The sequence below is a fragment of the Musa acuminata genome, chromosome BXJ3-3 (assembly GCF_036884655.1).
Source record: "Musa acuminata AAA Group cultivar baxijiao chromosome BXJ3-3, Cavendish_Baxijiao_AAA, whole genome shotgun sequence".
NCBI classification, from domain to species: domain Eukaryota; kingdom Viridiplantae; phylum Streptophyta; class Magnoliopsida; order Zingiberales; family Musaceae; genus Musa; species Musa acuminata.
Window position 1 is genome coordinate 37,343,605 of NC_088351.1, and position 22,121 is coordinate 37,365,725.

Sequence of the window (22,121 nt, forward strand, 5' to 3'; positions counted from 1 at the left end):
TATTCACAACTTCTATAATTCCGTTCCTACTTTTATATTTTTCTCTCGCTTGTGCATCTTACTAATGTCAAACTCTCCGGTGCATTTTACTAGACAATTTGTAAAGGCACGAAATATGATTGGTAATTTATAAAGACAGATATCTTCTAGGTTAATATAATGAATCAAAAAGGTGGTGTTTATTACATAATATACATAATCTTAAAAATATCAACTTATTATAATAAACATAAAAAAATATTTCTCATCTCTTTTTCTTCGATATTAAGTTCATCTTGTTTCATCATTTATATTTTTTTTATCATTTTACAGCACCTTTGATAATTAAAAGGAGGAGGAAGAGGAAAAAGAAGAAGAAGAATATGAAAAAGGAGAAAAATAAATTATAGGTAGGAGTAAAAAAATTTTATTGGAACAAAGCTATAAGGATATATACGTCTATTTATAAAGAAATAATTTAGAAATATTTAAAATTCTTGACATTTGCAACTGAGGCAGAGGCATGTTGGTGCGAGTTTCTTGAGCTCATCCTAGTCTTTTTAGAATATTTCAGAGCATCCAATTACTAATTAAAATAGAGAAAATTTTCAAGCATGTTACTGATGTGTCTCGAGGTTTATAATTTGGTATATTGGCAATCGAGGTTATGATCAGTGTCCACTCTTAATTATTTTTTAATTTTAGAAATTATCCATTATAGAGTTTGTATTGTACTGTCTTATACCACCGAGTGGTACCCATCTTATACTAACCATTAGTAATCTTGTAGTCGACATATTATAACCTTGATGTATATATAAAATCTTATACTTGAAAATTCTTATATAGGTGTATGTTAGTCGAGAAATTCTTTTACTCCCTCCGCATCTCAATCAGTCACTCATCCGTTTGTCCATCTCCTACAGTTGTCTATTGGCATCGGAACCTATTTTATCTTAATGTCATAGTCTTTAGTTAGTATCAAAGCCCAATTTATCCTGCAACGGAAGAGGCTGCGTCGGTACAATCAAAGCCCAATTTATCTTTCGTTAGTATCGAACAATACAAAGTAGGAACACTAATTTAACTTTTTTTATGTTTTTATTTTACAATAATACTGTGAAAGACGACAGAGGCTGCGTCGGTACAATCGAAGTTGGATTTTGGCAATATTACTGTGAAAGATGACAGAGGCTGCGTCGGACGGCATGAGATGAACAACGGTACAATCAAAGATGGATTTGAATATAAAACGCGCTCCTACTTTGTATTGTTCGTCCACCTAATGAGAGTAGTTTATGCATATTTGCCATTGTTACGGTTCTCGTTCACCGTTGCAGGTATAACTTGCACCTCACTCACCCTCCTTGCCTTGGCTGCCACAATACTTGGAGACAGCTACTATAGTCCCACTCTGTGACCAAAGATGGCCGTTGTGCTTGATGCCTTCATCTCCGGGCTGGTCCGTACGTTGAAGGACATGGCTAAAGAGGAGGTGGACTTGCTGTTGGGCGTCCCCGGGGAGATCCAAAAGCTCCAACGATCTCTCCGCAACATCCACTCTGTCCTTCGTGACGCCGAGAAGCGGCGGATCGAGGACGAGGACGTCAACGACTGGCTGATGGAGCTCAAAGATGTCATGTACGACGCCGACGACCTCCTCGACGAGTGCCGGATGGAGGCCCATAGGTGGACTCCTCGTGAGTCCGATCCGAAGCCGTCCACCTCGTGCGGATTTCCCTTCTTTGCTTGCTTTCGCGAGGTCAAGTTCAGACATGCGGTGGGCGTCAAAATCAAGGATCTCAACGGTCGGCTGGAAGAGATCTCGGCCCGAAGGTCCAAGCTGCAACTCCATGTGTCTGCGGCCGAACCATGGGTGGTTCCTCGAGTTAGTCGCATAACTTCCCCCGTGATGGAGTCTGACATGGTTGGCGAGCGGCTGGAGGAGGACGCCGAGGCACTGGTGGAGCAGCTGACAAAGCCAGATCCGAGTAAGAACGTGGTGGTGCTGGCAATTGTGGGGATCGGCGGCATCGGAAAGACCACCTTCGCTCAGAAGGTGTTCAATGATGGTAAAATCAAAGCCAGCTTCCGCACCACCATCTGGGTGTGCGTGTCCCAAGAATTCAGCAAGACGGATCTTCTCAGAAATATCGTTAAAGGTGCTGGTGGAAGCCATGGTGGAGAACAGAGCAGGAGTCTGCTGGAGCCCTTGGTGGAGGGTCTCCTGAGAGGGAACAAGTTCTTGCTGGTGTTGGATGATGTTTGGGATGCTCAGATCTGGGACGACTTGCTCCGCAATCCTTTGCAGGGAGGCGCAGCAGGGAGCAGGGTGCTGGTAACCACCAGAAACGCAGGGATCGCGAGGCAAATGAAGGCGGCCCACGTCCACGAGATGAAGCTGCTGCCTCCGGAGGATGGCTGGTCCCTCCTGTGCAAGAAGGCGACGATGAATGCAGAGGAGGAAAGGGATGCCCAATATCTAAAGGACACAGGCATGAAGATTGTTGAGAAATGCGGAGGGCTTCCCCTGGCCATCAAGACTATCGGAGGGGTCCTCTGCTCCAGAGGACTCAACAGAAGTGCGTGGGAGGAAGTTCTCCGCGGCGCCGCATGGTCACGGACCGGGCTTCCCGAAGGTGTGCACCGAGCACTGTATCTGAGCTACCAAGATTTGCCGTCCAATCTCAAACAATGCTTTCTCTATTGTGCCTTGTTCCGCGAAGACTATGTGTTTCGCGGGTCTGCCATCGTGAGATTATGGATAGCCGAGGGTTTTGTCGAAGCACGAGGAGATGTTACGTTGGAGGAAACAGGGGAACAATATTACAGAGAGCTGCTTCATAGGAGCCTTCTACAATCGCAACGTTACGGTCTGGACTACGATGAGTCTTCCGAGATGCATGACCTGCTGCGATCGCTCGGCCATTTCCTATCGAGAGATGAGAGCTTGTTCATTAGTGACGTGCAAAACGAGTGGAGAAGTGGTGGTGCCGCCTCGATGAAGCTGCGTCGGTTGTCGATTGTGGCCACTGAAACCACGGACATCCAGCATATCGTCAATTTGACCAAGCAACATGAGTCGGTGAGGACATTGTTGGTGGAGAGAACAAGTGGATATGCGGAGGATACTGATGAGTACTTGAAGAACCTCGTGCGACTTCGAGTCCTACATCTTATGTTCACAAACATTGAGATTCTACCGCACTACATCGGAAATTTGATACACTTGAGATACTTGACGGTGTCTCAGAGCCATATAACGGAGCTTCCAGAAAGCATATGCAATCTGACGAATTTACAGTTTTTGATCCTTTCAGGATGTGAGCAGTTGACACAGATCCCTCAGGGTATAGATAGGCTAGTCAATCTAAGGACACTCAATTGTACATATACACGGCTGGAGAGCTTTCCATATGGAATAAAAATGTTGAAGCACCTCAATGAACTCCAAGGATTCATCTTGAACACGGGTAATGGTATGTGCCCATTGGAAGCATTATGCGGCCTCCAGGAGCTCAGAGACCTCTCCATTCACAGGTTGGAGAGGGCGTGGCTGGAAGCTGAACCGGGAAGAGATACGAGCGTCTTAAAGGGTAAACAAAAACTGAAGAATCTATATTTAGAGTGCTCATACACACGGACATCCGATGGTCTCAGTGACGAAGAGATTGAAAGAATGGAGAAGGTGTTGGATGTGGCACTTCATCCACCATCATCTGTTGTTTCGCTCAGGTTAGACAATTTCTTCGGCCTCCGGTACCCCAGCTGGATGGCGTCTGCAAGCATCAGTTCGCTTCTTCCAAACATAAGACGCTTGGAACTAATTTATTGTGATCATTGGCCACAGCTTCCACCACTAGGCAAGCTCCCCACTTTGGAATTTCTTAAAATAGTAGGTGCACGTGCAGTGACCACCATCGGACCGGAATTTTTTGGGTGTGAAGCTGCTGCTGCTTCTGGTCATGAACGGGAACGGAATTCAAAGCGCCCTTCTTCTTCTTCTTCTCCTCCTTTGTTGTTTCCGAAACTAAGGCAGCTGCAACTCTGGGATATGACTAACATGGAAGTGTGGGATTGGGTAGCGGAGGGTTTTGCTATGCGTCGCCTCGACAAATTGGTCCTCGAATATTGCCCCAAGTTGAAGTCTCTACCGGAAGGCCTGATCCGACAGGCAACCTGCTTAACCACATTGGATCTGTCCGATGTGTGTGCTCTCAAGTCCATCAAAGGTTTCCCTTCTGTGAAAGAACTGAAATTAAGTGGTGAATCAGATCTGGAGATTGTTGCTGATCTCCCTGCACTGAAGGTCTTGAATTTGGGCCTGTTTGGGCGTCGCATCAATCATTTACCAGAGTGGTTGGCGCAACAATCATTCACTGCGCTCCAGAGACTGGACGTAAGTGGAACCACCCAACAACTCGTCAGATGCCTCCAAAATGGCGCAGACTGGCCCATGATCGAACGCTTTCCAATTTTTTCCATCAGAGATGGCCGAGGCAATTATATAAACTACATCAAGCATTCCTGCACCTTCGACACAAACCTAGTCGATGATGATGCTGCTTTTGCTGCTGTTGCTGCTGCCGAAGAAGAAGAAGAAAAAAGAAGAAGACATCAATGATCTTTGAGGTAACTTACCTTTCATGCTCACGTCTCGACCATCTAACGTCTTCTTTTGGTTTTGGAGTGGCAATTCACAGTCATCTTTCGCTGCTTATGGCAGGGAGATCGACATCATTCACGATGTAATTGGCAGTCATGTCTAATATGATCATTGCAAGTGGAGCTGACCATTGTCTGTCTGTTTCCTCGACTTCCCTCACCTTCTTATACCTGTAGCTCTTTTTTTTATGGTGATTAATTCAATGCTGTGTATGTTGGCAGTGAAATGTCTTGATCAGAGTATTTGTAGCATGTCATTGGTTTTGGAATGTTAGATCGGAAAAAAGATTATCAGAACGAATCAGGATTATTTTATATATATATATATATATATATAGTTTTATAATTATTTATGAGATTTTGAATGATCAAAATGCGGCTACCAGATATCAAAATGACTCTTATCAGTAATAGCACTGCACATGGGAGTCTAACATAGCTTTCCATTTAATATTTGTGAGGATTTCATACATTAAACTATCTCAAAAAAATTAAAAAGGTGTAAACATTTCTGTGAATCACCAATATGCGAAGAGACCGTGACTTGCCATCTATCTCAAACCATGCCTTTTGTTTTGTGGCTTGTTCAGTGATATGCCTCGTTCAATTAAACTTATAAATGTCAATCTCTCTCTCTCTAGGTTGGATTATAAAGTTGTGATATCCAATTAGAACTCTAGCCCTTTATCGTCATATAGTATTTTTTTGCTTCCATAAAATTCTAGCAAGCAATGGCAAGATACCATTCGAGCTCAACCATCTTTTCTTTGTAGCTTCTATAATGCTTAGATTGTTTTTCAGATAATATCTTTTTTTATATAAGAGAAAGCTCATTCCATCGTAACACCATTATAGATGTCACGATTCAATACATGGAGAATTTTAATAAATAGTTTCCCTTTATTGATCAAGATTCAGTTTACTATCTCTTGTCAAATGTATCTCCTAATCATCTGAGAAATGCTACAACAAAACAAGGGAAACAGTAGTTGAATACATGCAGCTATATATGCATTGTTCTCACCATATTGTATGTATATGCATATATATATATATATGTTTGTGATTGACTAATATTGTACTTGAAGGGTCTTTTGGGGAGATAGGGTTCATAGAGCTTTAGATTGACACATGAAGACTTGACTGCAAAGGCTTATACGCGCACTGGGAAAAGCTTTGACATGCACACCCACCCAAATGCAAGGGAAAGGGACGGGTGGGGGGTGGGGGGAGAGGGTAAGATGACGACAGGCTTTGTCCGACTTCCACGGATTCAACGCGTGCAAACTGTGGCTGAGACTTGTGAATGGCTCATGAGCTCATGGGAAGGTCGGCCATGGTGGTGAGTGGCGTCGTCGTGAAGCTTCCTAATGCTTCTCGGTCGTGAGCGTTGTTTCCATGTGAGGTTGTTTAGATCTCGACAGCAGCGGAGGGAGACGGCGAAGACCACACCAGCCCATGCAGTGCACGACTGCTTCGATTCCCTTATCATCAATGGAGATATGTCATGTCTTGCATGCATCTGTCTTCCTCTAATTATTTCTTGCTTGCTCGTTTAAGGCAGCCTTAAAACTTTGTATCCATTTGTTGAACACTTTTGCAGTAGAATTCCTTTCTCATTCGTTCACAGTTTTCTAAATCAATCTCGTATGTACATATAATTCAGAAGAACATACGAGTGCATACAACCACTCATTCATAGTATACATTCAAGAGTTCAAATTAAAGGGAACTATCTAAATAGGGTCAATATTCATTGAGATAAACATTAATATACTATAAAAAGACTAAGTATTTAAGTTGTGAGAGCCTTTTTAATCCTTAATAGTTGAACTATTCTCTAAACTCTCTCTATTTTAATTTGGATTGGCAAAAGGCATTCGTGTTGATCTCTACTTCATACTTGGAGATAGAGATGACAATGGATTAACCTTGTTCTTGTGACATCAATTCTATCTTACCTACTTGTCGATTTCAACTTACAAAATGCATTGCGGAAGATGCAGCGGTCAAAGGTTTGATGAGCGACATGCAATAACACGTAAACGCGTTGGGACCGATCGTCTTCTTCCCATCTCCTCTCTCCTTCAACCTGTCTTTTCTCAGTCCATTTCACAAGTCTTCAACCACAAACCTGTGTCTGAAACCAAAGCCGACTTGGTCGTCTCCCTTACTGCTCCACATAACTTCACCGAGGTGGCTTCTTCTAGAAATCATTAGTTGTAGCCCATTGGTGGCGAGCTTCTATCGGAGGGACCAAGCTGACTTCTGCGCACATAAAAACGAAGAACAAGAGAAGGCAAATGAAAGCTGTGACGGTAAGTAACTTTTTAAGCCATGACCTTGGGGTCGACGTGGCTGGTTTAGGGGTCCGAATGGCTGGGATCAGGCGTAGCTCCTCCCGAGATCTTGTGGCGGTCGATTGCGGGGGATTTGGCTGGACAGTGCCGCGACGCCGTGTAGGGTCAGCTTCGGTCAAGTACCTACACACAGGTCGGGTCGGCGGTTCGGCCCAACTCATCCGACGATCAAGTCAGTGATTCGGAGAGGAGTTTTTGGATGGAGCAACCTCCTGTTCGTGTAGAACTCCGGGGTATTTATAGATGAGTTTGATGTTACCTGATGTGCCCGCTTGCAGGGGCAGGACCATACCTCGCGTGACGTCTGATATTGCCACTGGGGTTACGTGAGGAACCGGGCTGCTGCAGGGTATGGGCGAGCCTCGATCGATGTGCCCTCGTGCCTCGACCGAGCGCTCGGGGTCAGAGCTGAGGTTGTTGGCTGAGAGCTGGTGACGCCGGCGCACGTCGAGTCGGCATTAATGCTTGCTTCCTCGGGCAGTGTGTCCACCTGGCGTGGCTGACGTGGCGCGTTACCATTTTTGCCCTTATCAAAAGCTGTACGAGCATAGTTCCGAAGAAGATGACCTGCAGATGCGAGCAGCACCTCCACACATTCCAATCCAATTCAATTCCACATAATAGTTTGATGTGAAAGGAGAATCAAAGTAAACGTAGTTGTCTCATAGTCTATTGTGATTGTCACAAGTGGTAGTCTCATAGGAAAATTTGTATATGGAATGATAATTATAACTTAAGCACGTATAAGATACGTAATTAATATATAGGTTATAGTTTATGACTTTAGTATATCAATATGTAGTATGAAAAAATATTACTAAGTTCTAATCACATAGGTAAAATTATATGTAGCATTATGCCTATAACTTAAACATGAATATAGATAATTAATATATATTTTATAGCTTATGATTTATAGTATATATTATTAATCTATTTGATTATATATGTTATATATATATATATATATATATATATATATATATATATATATATAACTTAAATAAAAAAGTAAAATGAGTTCCAAAGGGTAAACTTTTTATTCCTTTGAAAAATTAACAATTAGAATCCATATTGAAACTAAGTCAGCAAAAGCATAAATGCACATATTGAATTCCTTTATGCATGAAAAACTCTGATCTTCTCAAAATAATTAAAGGGAACATTAATATAATAGCTCAATAAGCATTTTTTGTTTTAGCCATTCAAACTAATTAATCAGGTTCTCCTTGCATTTTTCAATCAGGTTAGCTATGTATTCATGATTTTTCACAATATTTTCACCTTTTCTCAAAATGATAATGGTATATGTAATAAGACTAATTATAATACTAATAATGATATAAATATAATGGTGCACGTGCAGTGACCACCATCGGACCGGAATTTTTTGGGTGTGAAGCTGCTGCTGCTACTGGTCATGAACGGGAACGGAATTCAAAGCGCCCTTCTTCTTCTTCTTCTTCTTCTTCTTCTTCTACTTCTCCTCCTTCGTTGTTTCCGAAACTAAGGCAGCTGGAACTCTGGAATATGACTAACATGGAAGTGTGGGATTGGGTAGCGGAAGGCTTTGCTATGCGTCGCCTCGACAAATTGTTCCTCGTAAATTGCCCCAAGTTGAAGTCTCTACCGGAAGGCCTGATCCGACAGGCAACCTGCTTAACCACATTGGATCTGTGGGATGTGTGTGCTCTCAAGTCCATCAGAGGTTTCCCTTCTGTGAAACAACTGAGTATAAGTGGTGAATCAGATCTGGAGATTGTTGCTGATCTCCCTGCACTGGAGGTCTTGAATTTGGGCGGGTTTTTGCTTCCATACAAACATTTACCAGAGTGGTTGACGGCTTGCCCTGCAAGCTTCACCACACTCCAGAGACTGGACGTACGGGGAACCACCCAACTCCTCCGCAGATGCCTCCAAAATGGCGCAGACTGGCCCATGATCGAACACTTTCCAATTTTATCCATGAAAGATGACGGAGGCAATTATATAAACTACATCAAGCATTCCTGCACCTTCGAGACAAACCTAGTCGATGATGATGCTCCTTTTGCTGCTGCTGCTGAAGAAGAAGACATCAATGAGCTTTGAGGTAACTTACCTTTCATGCTCACGTCTCCACCATCTAACGTCTTCTGGTTTTGGAGTGGCAACTCACAATTATCTCTTCCTGCTTATGGCAGGGAGATGGACATCATTCACGATGTAATTGGCAGTCAATGTCTAATATGATCATTGCAAATGGAGCTGACCATGGAAAGTCCGAGACATTTGAGAAGAAGCACAGATATCGAGGTTGGTTGCGACACATACTACATTCCTATGATATGGTGATGAAACTATTTTGGCTTTCTTTCTGTCTCTGTTGCATATACTTCCTGCAATGTACATGCTGCTAGTGCCCGCTTCCCTCCGATCTGTATATTCTTCTACTGCAACTACTGATATGATGATATCAGTGCAATCTGTTGCATATGTACGGACAGACAATGTCCTTTGTCTGTCTGTTTCCTCGACTGCCCTCACCTTCTTATACCTGTAGCTCTTATTATTATTATTATGGTGATTAATTGAATGTTGTGTATGTTGGCAGTGAAATGTCTTGATCAGAGTATTTGTAGCATGTTATTGTTTTTGGATTCCTCAACATATTACCACAAACACAAACGTATAGATCATCTTTTCTTTTCTGTGTAAACATGGAATGTTAGATCCGAAAAAAGATTATGAATCAGGATTATACTTTTTGTTTTTGTAATTTTATAATTATTTATGAGATTTTGAATGATCAAAATACAGCTACCAGATATCAAAATGACTCTTATCAGAAATAGTACTGCACATGAGAGTCTAACATAGTTTTCTATTTAATATTTGTGAGGATTTCATATATGAAACTATCTCAAAAAAAATTCAGAAGGTGTAAACATTTCTGTGAATTACAAATATGTGAAGAGAGCGTGACTTGCTATCTCATCTCAAACCATGCCTTTTGTTTTGTGGCTCGTTCAGTGAGAGGAGTTTGTCAAAGCAAAAGGATAACTTTTCAATCATGTCAATCTAAGCTTATGATACATTACACGACAGTCCTAATAATATATATATATATATATATATATATATATATATATTCAAGTTTGATATTTTTCCGTAGTCAAAATTGATCCTCGAATAGAAACTTATAAATGGCAATCTCTCTCTCTAGTTTGGATTATAAAGTTTGGATAAATAATGATTGACTATGTGGAGCATCCAATCAGAAGTTGGCCCTCTATCTTTATATAGCGTTTTTGCTTCCATAAAATTCTGTCGATGACAAGCTACTATTCGAGCTCAATCATCTTTTCTTTGTAGCTTCGATACTTAGGTTGTCCTTCAGATAATGTCTTTTTTATATAAGAGGAAGCTCATTCCCCATCAGAACACCATTATAAATGTTAGGATGTTACTCTCCTTTGAAATGACCTTATTTGTTTTCCCATTAATACCTGTTCGTTTGTTCAAAATGATTTGCCCATGTAAGCTATTCCACTTAGTTTATCTGAAATAGTTGTATTAGTTTTATCAGTAAGAGTGAGTGAATTAGTACTTTCGTTATCTGAGAAATTACATTCGATAAAGCTGTTGTATTGAAAAGATGTTTGATTTGAAAATGTTTGTACGCATAGTGACAAATAAATCAGTTTGTAATGAAATGAAAAGCAAAACATAAATTGCAAATCGATTTATAGTGGTTCAGTTGTCATGACCCACGTCCACTCTTGATTCATCTTCGTCACCAGCTTCCACTACTAATCTTCTTTCCAATAGGTAAAGATCAACTATCTTTACAATTCTTTCTCCTTTTAATAGGCTCTGGAGATAAACTTTATACCTCTCTTTTAGGTCTCACTCTTCTCTTAAAAAACTTCTAATTGTAAGATAAAAAGACTCAATAACTAGAGAGATTATATAATTTTTTTCTTTTTTCTCAAGTATACTTTTTTCCTTTTTCTACTCTTTTTCTTACTCTTCCAGGAAGAAGTAAGATATCTATAGACCCCAAATAGCTTTAAAAATGAAGTAAAAAAAGGTTTCATTTCATATTTTCCGAGTCCTGACAATACCACCACCGTTATTAGGTGGTACCACTGCCCAGTCTGAGCAATACCACTGCTTGACATTAGTTGTACTATCGTCGGATCTTCCAAAATCGTACACTTTGTATGTTCCAACTCATAGGTGGTTTCATTGCTTGGTCCAGTGGTGCCATCGCTTGACCTAACTTTGGATCAAGTCTCCCAATCAGCCCATAATACTGTGAAAGACGTGCGTCGGTACAATCAAAGTTGGATTTGAATATAAAACACACTCATACTTTAGTTGACTTTTTGATTTCTGTGCAAGAATAAGAATGGGTTTGGTTTATATTTTTATCTTTTTTATTCTCGGTCACCACATGGCTTTTGATTTTGGTGAGGGTTTTGTTTTTGTTTAATTTTGAGGCTTCTTTTTAATAATATAATATGTTTTATTGTTGATTTTTTTTTTCAAAATGGTTTCACACATTCATCATATAATGAAGCATATGAGTTTTTTAAGTTTTCTTTTAGAAAATAAAAATATATAGTTTATGCCGCTATGACCTCCACCTACCTTTGTCTTTAAAGAGAGAGAGAGGTACATTGTGCTTGATGATTCCTTCACTCTGTGATCAAAGATGGCCGTTGTGCTTGATGCCTTCATCTCCGGGCTGGTCGGTACGTTGACGGACATGGCTAAAGCGGAGGTGGACTTGCTGTTGGGCGTTCCCGGGGAGATCCAAAAGCTCCAACGCTATCTCCGCAACATCCACTCTGTCCTTCGCGACGCCGAGAAGCAGCGGATCGAGAACGAGAGCGTCAACGACTGGCTGATGGAGCTCACGGATGTCATGTACGACGCCGACGACGTCCTCGACGAGTGCCGGATGGAGGCCGAGAAGTGGACTCCTCGTGCGTCCGATCCGAGGCCGTCCACCTTGTGCGGATTTCCCATCTGTGCTTGCTTTCGCGAGGTCAAGTTCAGACATGCGGTGGGCGTCAAAATCAAGGATCTCAACGATCGGCTGGAAGAGATCTCGGCCCGAAGGTCCAAGTTGCAACTCCATGTGTCTGCGGCGGAACCAAGGGTGGTTCCTCGAGTTAGTCGCATAACTTCCCCGGTGATGGAGTCTGACATGGTTGGCGAGCGACTGGAGGAGGACGCCGAGGCACTGGTGGAGCAGCTGACAAAGCAAGATCCGAGTAAGAACGTGGTGGTGCTGGCAACTGTGGGGATCGGCGGCATCGGAAAGACCACCCTCGCTCAGAAGGTGTTCAATGATGGTAAAATCAAAGCCAGCTTCCGCACCACCATCTGGGTGTGCGTGTCCCAAGAGTTCAGCGAGACGGATCTTCTCGGAAATATCATCGAAGGTGCTGGTGGAAAATATAATAGAGAACAGAGCAGGAGTCTTCTGGAGCCCTTGGTGGCGGGTCTACTGAGAGGGAACAAGTTCTTGCTGGTGTTGGATGATGTTTGGGATGCTCAGATCTGGGACGACTTGCTCCGCAATCCTTTGCAGGGAGGAGCAGCAGGCAGCAGGGTGCTGGTGACAACCAGAAACGCAGGGATCGCGAGGCAAATGAAGGCGGCCCACGTCCACGAGATGAAGCTGCTGCCTCCGGAGGATGGCTGGTCGCTCCTGTGCAAGAAGGCGACGATGAATGCAGAGGAGGAAAGGGATGCCCAAGATCTCAAGGACACAGGCATGAAGATTGTTGAGAAATGCGGAGGGCTTCCCCTGGCCATCAAGACCATCGGAGGGGTCCTCTGCACCCGAGGACTCAACAGAAGTGCGTGGGAGGAAGTTCTCCGCAGCGCCGCATGGTCACGGACCGGGCTTCCCGAAGGTGTGCACGGAGCACTGTATCTGAGCTACCAAGACTTGCCGTCCAATCTCAAACAATGCTTTCTCTATTGTGCCTTGTTCCGCGAAGACTATGAGTTTCGCGGGTCTGCCATCGTGAGATTATGGATAGCCGAGGGGTTTGTCGAAGCACGAGGAGACGTCACGTTGGAGGAAACAGGAGAGCAATATTACAGTGAACTGCTTCATAAGAGCCTTTTACAATCGCAACCTTTCAGTCCGGACTACAAGAATTATTCAAAGATGCATGACCTGCTGCGATCGCTCGGCCATTTCCTAGCGAGAGATGAGAGTTTGTTCATTAGTGACGTGCAAAACGAGGGGAGAAGTGCTGTCGCCCCGATGAAGCTGCGCCGGCTGTCGATTGTGGCAAATGAAACCATGGACATCCGGGATATCGTCAGTTCGACTAAGCAACATGAGTCAGTGAGGACATTGTTAGTGGAGGGAATACGTGACTATGTGAAGGATATGGATGATTCCATGAAGAACTTTGTTCGACTAAGGATCCTCCATCTTATGCACACAAAAATCTCGGGTCTACCGTACCACATCGGAAATTTGATACACTTGAGATACTTGAATGTGTCTTATAGCCGCGTAACAGAGCTTGGAGAAAGCATATGCAATCTAACGAATTTGCAGTTTTTGATCCTCAAAGGATGTAGAAAATTGACACAGATCCCCCAGGGTATAGATAGACTATTCAATCTAAGGACAGTCGATTGTAGAGGTACACAGTTGGAGAGCTTACCATGTGGAATAGGAAGATTGAAGCACCTCAATGAACTCCGAGGATTCGTGGTGAACACGGCTATTGGTGCGTGCCCATTGGAAGAATTAGGCAGCCTCCAGGAGCTCAGATACCTCTCCATTTACAAGATGGAGAGGGCGTGCATGGAAGCTGAACCAAGAAGGGATACAAGCGACTTAAAGGGTAACCAAAAACTGAAAAATCTACGTTTAAATTGCTCATCCAGATCGAGATCCGATGATTACACGGAGGAACAGATCGAAAGAATCGCCAAGGTATTGGATGTGGCACTTCATCCACCATCATCTGTTGTTACGCTCAGGTTAGAGAATTTCTTCGGCCGCCGGTACCCCAGCTGGATGGCCTCTGCAAGCATCAGTTCGCTTCTTCCAAACATAAGCCGCTTGGAACTAATTCACTGCGATCAGTGGCCACTGCTTCCACCGCTAGGAAAGCTCCCCAGTTTGGAGTTTCTTTTCATAGTAGGTGCACGTGCAGTGACCACCATCGGACAGGAATTTTTTGGGTGTGAAGCTGCTGCATCTGGTCTTGAACGGGAACGGAATTCAAAGCGCCCTTCTTCTTCTTCTTCTTCTTCTTCTTCTTCTTCTTCTTCTACTTCTACTTCTCCTCCTTCGTTCTTTCCGAAACTAAGGCAGCTGGAACTCTGGAATATGACTAACATGGAAGTGTGGGATTGGGTAGCGGAAGGCTTTGCTATGCGTCGCCTCGACAAATTGTTCCTCGTAAATTGCCCCAAGTTGAAGTCTCTACCGGAAGGCCTGATCCGACAGGCAACCTGCTTAACCACATTGTATCTGACCGATGTGTGTGCTCTCAAGTCCATCAGAGGTTTCCCTTCTGTGAAACAACTGAGGATAAGTGGTGAATCAGATCTGGAGATTGTTGCTGATCTCCCTGCACTGGAGGTCTTGGAGTTGGGCCCGTTTGGGCGTCTCAACAATCATTTACCAGAGTGGTTGGCGGCTTGCCCTGGATGCTTCACCACGCTCCAGAGACTGGAAGTCTACGGAACCACCCGACTCCTCCGCAGATGCCTTCAAAATGGCGCAGACTGGCCCATGATCAAACACTTTCCAATTTTTTCCATCGAAGATGGCCGAGGCAATTATATAAACTACATCAAGCATTCCTGCACCTTCGAAACAAACCTAGTCGATGATAATGCTGCTTTTGCTGCTGCTGATGAAGAAGAAGAAGAAGAAATTGTACCTTGGAGGATTCATTAAGCGATACTGTTTTCTGTTCTTACCACTTTAAGATAAAAGAAAAGAAAAAGAAAAAAAAGGAGGATCGGCTTTGTGTTCTGTTCTTGAGTGGATGATCAGAATCTGAATTGATGGTACTAAATAGCAAGTTCGTGATTCTCAATAATGGACAGAAAGAAAAGATGAGGCAGATTAGGCTTCAAATAAATGCAATTTTCTTCAAATGATTGTGCTAAGTCCTGTGTTTCATCACTGTTGTCAAACCCCCTTTTTTCTCTCTCTCTTGGAGCTGAAAGAACACAATGGAAATATGCACCAAATCAAAGTGGAGGCAGTTGAGGCCATCAAACACATTGGATCCAATCTTTAGATAGAGAGTGAAAAGAGATAAGTAGGATATGACACACCTTTCTTCCTCATTGCTTCCATAATGACAATGCCACATTAATCTTCTCCTTCAAGTCAAGAGATCTCTTCAATTGTTGCTCTGATCATTCTGTTCATTCACAAGAACCACCAAAATGATCCCCCACTGGTCACATTTGCAACCATGATGGTATCACCAACTCTTCAAGCTTTGTTAGGTACCTCTATTGCTGAGTAGAGACAAGTAGTTGAAGCACTCATCCTTTGCAATGAACTCTCAACAAAAGGAGCCTCTCTTTACACTCTGAAGGCTCTGGAGTGGTTTGGAGTGTTGTATGAATCTAAGTTGCAAACTGATCTTTGCCTAGATCATAATGTTTTGTCCTGGCCATCTTTTTTGTTAGTTCTTGTACAAGGTGTTTCTGTCTTATATGACTGCACATTTTATGCATGCTAAGATATATAGAAAGAATCATATCTTCGATAAAAACAATGAGTTGAGTGAACACTTTTTCCTAGAGAATACAAGGAAATGGAGTTGAATACATTCATCCAAGTGCAAGAATTTAGAAGACTTAGACAAGAATGACTGTAACTTTGTATCTAAACCTTGTTACAATGAACTTCTTGTTGCCATTTGCTTGATACATTAAAACCTTGAACTGTGCAAACAGTTGCCACAGATCTTTGCTAACTTATTGACATGAGCTGCAGGTTCCTCCAAATACATGAACTGTTTGCATCCAAGTTACTGCACAAGTAGATTGATGATCTATATCTAGGAGAAATTTCTCATAAATTAGTGTTAATATAGAATGTATTAATATCTAAAGCACCTTTGTATCACTATCATTTATTTGATTATCATATATATTATTTTAAAAGGCATACATTTGTAATATATTTTACATGGATATTATGTCAATTAAAATTCCAACAATATTATATCTGATGGTTAATTTAGGGGAGATTAATTTTATTGAAATATCTGTAAGATTTTTTTTTTGTTTTATAAGGATAAAAAAAATGCTGCATCTAAAATTAGAAAAGTCAATAAACTTTTAATCATGATTAATTATAATTAACAATAATTAAGAAATATTAAACAAATATATAAATACAAAAAGATATTTAATTTTATTAATCATTCCAAGTCTTGAAAGGGTATGAATGTAATTTAGAGTTACAACTAATAGTCAAACGTTATTTAATTTTTGAGATTAAACAAAATTATATATATACTATTCATATACTATATATACTAGGCAATTTGTAAAGACAATATCTTCTATATTAATATAATAAATCAAGAAGGTAGTGTTTTTAAGATTAGTACATAATATGCATGACCTTAAAAATATCAACTTATTATAATAAATATCAAAAATTATTTCTCATCTTTTTTTCTTCGATATTTAGGTCTTGTTTCATCATTTATCTTTTTCTTCTTCATTTTATATTATCGTTGACAATTAAAAGGAGAAGGAGAAAAAGAAGAAGATTATGAAAAAGGAGAAAAATAAATTATGGGTAAGAGTACAAATATTTTATCGGAAACAAGCTATAAATTAAAGATATATACATCTATTTATAATAAAATAATTTAAAAATATTTAAAATTCTTGATATGTGAGTTTCTTGAGCTTATCCTAGTTTTTCTAGAATATTTTAGAGCATCCAATTACTAATTAAAGTAGAGAAAATTTTCAAACATATGTATCTTGAGGTTAAGGTTATGATCAGTGCCTATTCTAAATCGTTTCTTATTTTAAAAAATTATTCATTATAGAGCCTCTATGTACTATCTTATATCACCGAGTGATACTCGATTTATACTAACCATCTTGTAGCCGACATATTATCTTTCAGTGATCTTGTTTGTATATGTAATATTATCTTGGTTTGAAATGTTGATCTTATACTTGCAAGACGTGCGTCCAGCTAATGATAGTATTTTTTAAATATTAATTTAAAATTTCTTGAACATGTATTGATTCGTTGTCCTGTTTAGTTGACCTTTTGATTTCTGCAAGAATAAGAATGGGTTTGGTTTATATTTTTAATCTTTTTGATTCTCGGTCACCACATGGCCTTTGATTTTGGTGAGGGTTTTGTTTTTGTTTAATTTTGAGGCTTCTTTTTAATAATATAATATGTTTTATTTTTGATTTTTTTTTTCAAAATGGTTTCACACATTCATCATATAATGAAGCCTATGAGTTTTTTAAGTTTTCTTTTAGAAAATAAATATATATAGTTTATGCAGCTATGACTTCCACCTACCTTTGTCTTTAGAGAGAGATAGAGGTACATTGTGCTTGATGATTCCTTCACTCTGTGATCAAAGATGGCCGTTGTTCTTGATGCCTTCATCTCCGGGCTGGTCGGTACGTTGAAGGACATGGCTAAAGAGGAGGTTGACTTGCTGTTGGGCGTCCCCGGGGAGATCCAAAAGCTCCAACGCTCTCTCCGCAACATCCACTCTGTCCTTCGCGACGCCGAGAAGCAGCGGATCGAGAACGAGGGCGTCAACGACTGGCTGATGGAGCTCAAGGATGTCATGTACGACGCCGACGACGTCCTCGACGAGTGCCGAATGGAGGCCGAGAAGTGGACTCCTCGTGAGTCCGCTCCGAAGCCGTCCACCTTGTGCGGATTTCCCATCTGTGCTTGCTTTCGCGAGGTCAAGTTCAGACATGAGGTGGGCGTCAAAATCAAGGATCTCAACGATCGGCTGGAAGAGATCTCGGCCCGAAGGTCCAAGTTGCAACTCCATGTGTCTGCGGCGGAACCAAGGGTGGTTCCTCGAGTTAGTCGCATAACTTCCCCGGTGATGGAGTCTGACATGGTTGGCCAGCGACTGGAGGAGGACGCCGAGGCACTGGTGGAACAGCTGACAAAGCAAGATCCGAGTAAGAACGTGGTGGTGCTGGCAACTGTGGGGATCGGCGGCATCGGAAAGACCACCCTCGCTCAGAAGGTGTTCAATGATGGTAAAATCAAAGCCAGCTTCCGCACCACCATCTGGGTGTGCGTGTCCCAAGAGTTCAGCGAGACGGATCTTCTCGGAAACATCATCGAAGGTGCTGGTGGAAAATATAATAGAGAACAGAGCAGGAGTCTGCTGGAGCCCTTGGTGGCGGGTCTACTGAGAGGGAACAAGTTCTTGCTGGTGTTGGATGATGTTTGGGATGCTCAGATCTGGGACGACTTGCTCCGCAATCCTTTGCAGGGAGGAGCAGCAGGCAGCAGGGTGCTGGTGACAACCAGAAACGCAGGGATCGCGAGGCAAATGAAGGCGGCCCACGTCCACGAGATGAAGCTGCTGCCTCCGGAGGATGGCTGGTCCCTCCTGTGCAAGAAGGCGACGATGAATGCAGAGGAGGAAAGGGATGCCCAAGATCTCAAGGACACAGGCATGAAGATTGTTGACAAATGCGGAGGGCTTCCCCTGGCCATCAAGACCATCGGAGGGGTCCTCTGCTCCAGAGGACTCAACAGAAGTGCGTGGGAGGCAGTTCTCCACAGCGCCGCATGGTCACGGACCGGGCTTCCCGAAGGTGTACACCGAGCACTGAATCTGAGCTACCAAGACTTGCCGTCCCATCTGAAGCAATGCTTTCTCTACTGTGCCTTGTTCAAAGAAGACTATGTGTTTGCCAGGTCTGACATCATCAAATTATGGATAGCCGAGGGGTTTGTCGAAGCACGAGGAGATGTCAGCTTGGAGGAAACAGGGGAGCAATATCATAGAGAGCTGCTTCATAGGAGCCTTTTACAATGGCAACGTTACAGTCAGGACGACTACTATGAGTATTTCAAGATGCATGATCTGCTGCGATCGCTCGGCCATTTCCTATCGAGAGATGAGATCTTGTTCATTAGTGACGTGCAAAACGAGCGGAGAAGTGGTGCCATCCCGATGAAGCTGCGTCGGTTGTCGATTGTGGCCACTGAAACCACGGACATCCAGCGTATCGTCAGTTTGATCGAGCAACATGAGTCCGTGAGGACATTGTTAGCGGAGGGAACACGTGGCTATGCGAAGGATATAGATGATTACATGAAGAACTTTGTGCGACTTAGAGTCCTGCATCTTATGCACACAAAAATCGAGATTCTACCGCACTACATTGGAAATTTGATCCACTTGAGATACTTGAATGTGTCTTATACCGATATAACGGAGCTTCCAGAAAGCATATGCAATCTGACGAATTTACAGTTTTTGATCCTTTTTCGATGTAGACAGTTGACACATATCCCACAGGGTATAGTGAGGCTAGTCAATCTAAGAACACTCGATTGTCAACTTACAGGCCTGGAGAGCTTACCATGTGGAATAGGAAGGTTGAAGCTCCTCAATGAACTCCGAGGATTCGTGGTGAACACGGCTAATGGTACGTGCCCATTGGAAGAATTAGGCAGCCTCCATGAGCTCAGATACCTCTCCGTTGACAGGTTGGAGAGGGCATGGCTGGAAGTTGAACCGGGAAGAGATACGAGCCTCTTTAAGGGTAAACAAAAACTGAAACATCTACATTTACATTGCTCATATACATCCGATGATCACACGGAGGAAGAGATTGAAAGATTCGAGAAGTTGTTGGATGTGGCACTTCATCCACCATCATCTGTTGTTTCGCTCAGGTTACAGATTTTTTTCCTTCTCCGGTTCCCCAGCTGGATGGCGTCTGCAAGCATCAGTTCGCTTCTTCCAAACATAAGACGCTTGGAACTAATTGACTGCAATGATTGGCCTCTGCTTCCACCGCTGGGGAAGCTCCCTAGCTTGGAGTTTCTTGAAATACAAGGTGCACATGCAGTGACCACCATCGGACCGGAATTTTTTGGGTGTGAAGTTGCTGCTACTGGTCATGATCGGGAACGGAATTCAAAGCTCCCTTCTTCTTCTTCTTCTACTTCTCCTCCTTCGTTGTTTCCGAAACTAAGGCAGCTGGAACTCTGGAATATGACTAACATGGAAGTGTGGGATTGGGCAGCGGAAGGTTTTGCTATGCGTCGCCTCGACAAATTGGTCCTCGTAAATTGCCCCAAGTTGAAGTCTCTACCGGAAGGCCTGATCCGACAGGCAACCTGCTTAACCACATTGGATCTGACCGATGTGTGTGCTCTCAAGTCCATCGGAGGTTTCCCTTCTGTAAAAGAACTGAGTATAAGTGGTGACTCAGATCTGGAGATTGTTGCTGATCTCCCTGCACTGGAGCTCTTGAAGTTGGGCGGGTTATTCCTTCCATACAATCATTTACCAGAGTGGTTGGCGGCTTGCCCTGGATGCTTCACCACGCTCCAGAGACTGGACGTATGGGGAACCACCCAACTCCTCCGCAGATGCCTCCAAAATGGCGCAGACTGGCCCATGATCAAACACTTTCCAAATTTTTCCATCAAAGATGACCGAGGCAATTATATAAACTACATCAAGCTTTCCGGCACCTTCGAGACAAACCTAGTCGACGATAATGCTGCTTTTGCTGCAGCTGCTGAAGACGAAGAAGAAGTAAAAAGACATCAATGAGCTTTGAGGTAACTTAACTTTCATGCTCATGTCTCGACCATCTAACGTCTTCTGGTTTTGGAGTGGCAACTCACAATCATCTTTTCCTGCTTATGGCACGGAGATCGTCATCAATCACGATGTAATTGGCAGTCATGTCTAATGATGAATTGAGAGGTATGCTATATTCAGGAAATTATCTTAACGTCTATATGCATTCTTAAGACAAATTATTGTACTTAATGCCATGCTTGCAACGATATCACATAATTGTACTTAATGATGTATTGAGCAACCATTTCTGAACATAAACTGATCTCCTTCGAATGCTCTTAACAGGTGGTTAAAGCTTAACTTTGAATGTTTGACAAGCTGTCACTTAGCAATGAGCCTTTGAAAAGCTTCGCTCAAAGGAATAGACCCCTTCATGGATCCATAGCAAGTGTTCACCTATATAGTATCTGTAAATGTTTGTCAGAAGCCATGGCTGAGTTCACAGCAAGGTTTCCCTGAATCAAGACAAGACACAGAGGCCTGTGTTGGTCTGCTACAAAGATAGATACAGCTTGTGAAGTGTGGGCTTTTCTTGGTGACAAAGTAGGCATTTGGACCAACCATGTGATGACGACAATGCTTGCTTGGCATTTTGCAGGCATTTCATTGCCAGTTGCTGTAGGCGGATCACACACTGTGCTACATGAACAGATATCAGCAAAAGAAAAGAAAGCAGTGTGAAGTAGCTTGTTGCTGTAGATGGGATAACATATTGTGCTGTAAGAACAGGGATGAGGGAAATAAAAAAAGGCCATATCAGAAAACAGTGAAGTGCTCAGGCCAATGATCACTGCAATCTCTGCAGATTGCTGAACATTTGGGCCATTCAAAGAAGAAAAAGAAAAGAGCCCTTTTTTTCTTCCATGATGTAAAGTGAGTTATCGACAGTAAAAGAATGCAGGAAAAGTAAAGTATCAGAACTTTTGTGGGTGGTTGATCCATGAATGCAAATTGCAACACCTCTTGGGTTCAGAATTCAGATTACATGAGAAAAGTAATGGCTAAATCACTGGTACCATGAAATGATCCTGGAACCTGAGAATTGGTGTAGATATTTGGAGGAACATAAAAAGTCCAAAAATTAATTTTTTTAATTGTAGATAATAGAGACAGAATTTGTTTGTGTCATCATCTATATTTGTTATATTCTTTTCCTTCATTTGATTTGCTTTTCAACAATGACAAACCCAAATGTTCCAAGTATTTATTGTCAATCAATTTCAGCAATAACTGATAAGAAGATATTTGAAATACCACATTAAAGAAG

At 42.3% G+C, this 22,121-nt stretch overlaps 4 protein-coding genes across 5 annotated transcripts; all 4 read left to right on the top strand.

Annotated features, from left to right (window-relative positions):
• Positions 1–1,200: 1,200 nt before the first annotated feature.
• LOC103974766 (disease resistance protein RGA2-like) lies at positions 1,201–4,784 on the top strand. Its single transcript, XM_065143486.1, has 2 exons — positions 1,201–4,611; positions 4,706–4,784. The coding sequence occupies exon 1, from the start codon at positions 1,406–1,408 to the stop codon at positions 4,601–4,603; it is 3,198 nt and encodes a 1,065-aa protein (XP_064999558.1). The 5' UTR covers positions 1,201–1,405; the 3' UTR covers positions 4,604–4,611; positions 4,706–4,784.
• Positions 4,785–8,404: 3,620 nt separating this feature from the next.
• On the top strand, positions 8,405–9,425 carry LOC135633695 (uncharacterized). Its single transcript, XM_065143495.1, has 2 exons — positions 8,405–9,096; positions 9,188–9,425. The coding sequence occupies exon 1, from the start codon at positions 8,535–8,537 to the stop codon at positions 9,093–9,095; it is 561 nt and encodes a 186-aa protein (XP_064999567.1). The 5' UTR covers positions 8,405–8,534; the 3' UTR covers position 9,096; positions 9,188–9,425.
• A 2,204-nt stretch (positions 9,426–11,629) lies between these two features.
• On the top strand, positions 11,630–14,937 carry LOC135632576 (putative disease resistance protein RGA3). The gene has a single exon (XM_065141186.1). It carries the CDS (start codon positions 11,704–11,706, stop codon positions 14,935–14,937), a length of 3,234 nt encoding a protein of 1,077 aa, XP_064997258.1. The 5' UTR covers positions 11,630–11,703.
• Positions 14,938–17,560: 2,623 nt separating this feature from the next.
• LOC103974489 (disease resistance protein RGA2-like) lies at positions 17,561–21,793 on the top strand. Of its 2 annotated transcripts, XM_065142460.1 has the most exons (3): positions 17,561–20,829; positions 20,925–20,977; positions 21,140–21,793. In XM_065142460.1, the coding sequence occupies exon 1, from the start codon at positions 17,630–17,632 to the stop codon at positions 20,819–20,821; it is 3,192 nt and encodes a 1,063-aa protein (XP_064998532.1). In that variant the 5' UTR covers positions 17,561–17,629; the 3' UTR covers positions 20,822–20,829; positions 20,925–20,977; positions 21,140–21,793. The 2 variants fall into 2 exon arrangements, with proteins under 2 accessions (XP_064998532.1, XP_064998531.1); XM_065142459.1 differs by having other exon boundaries at positions 17,561–20,977.
• Positions 21,794–22,121: the final 328 nt, after the last annotated feature.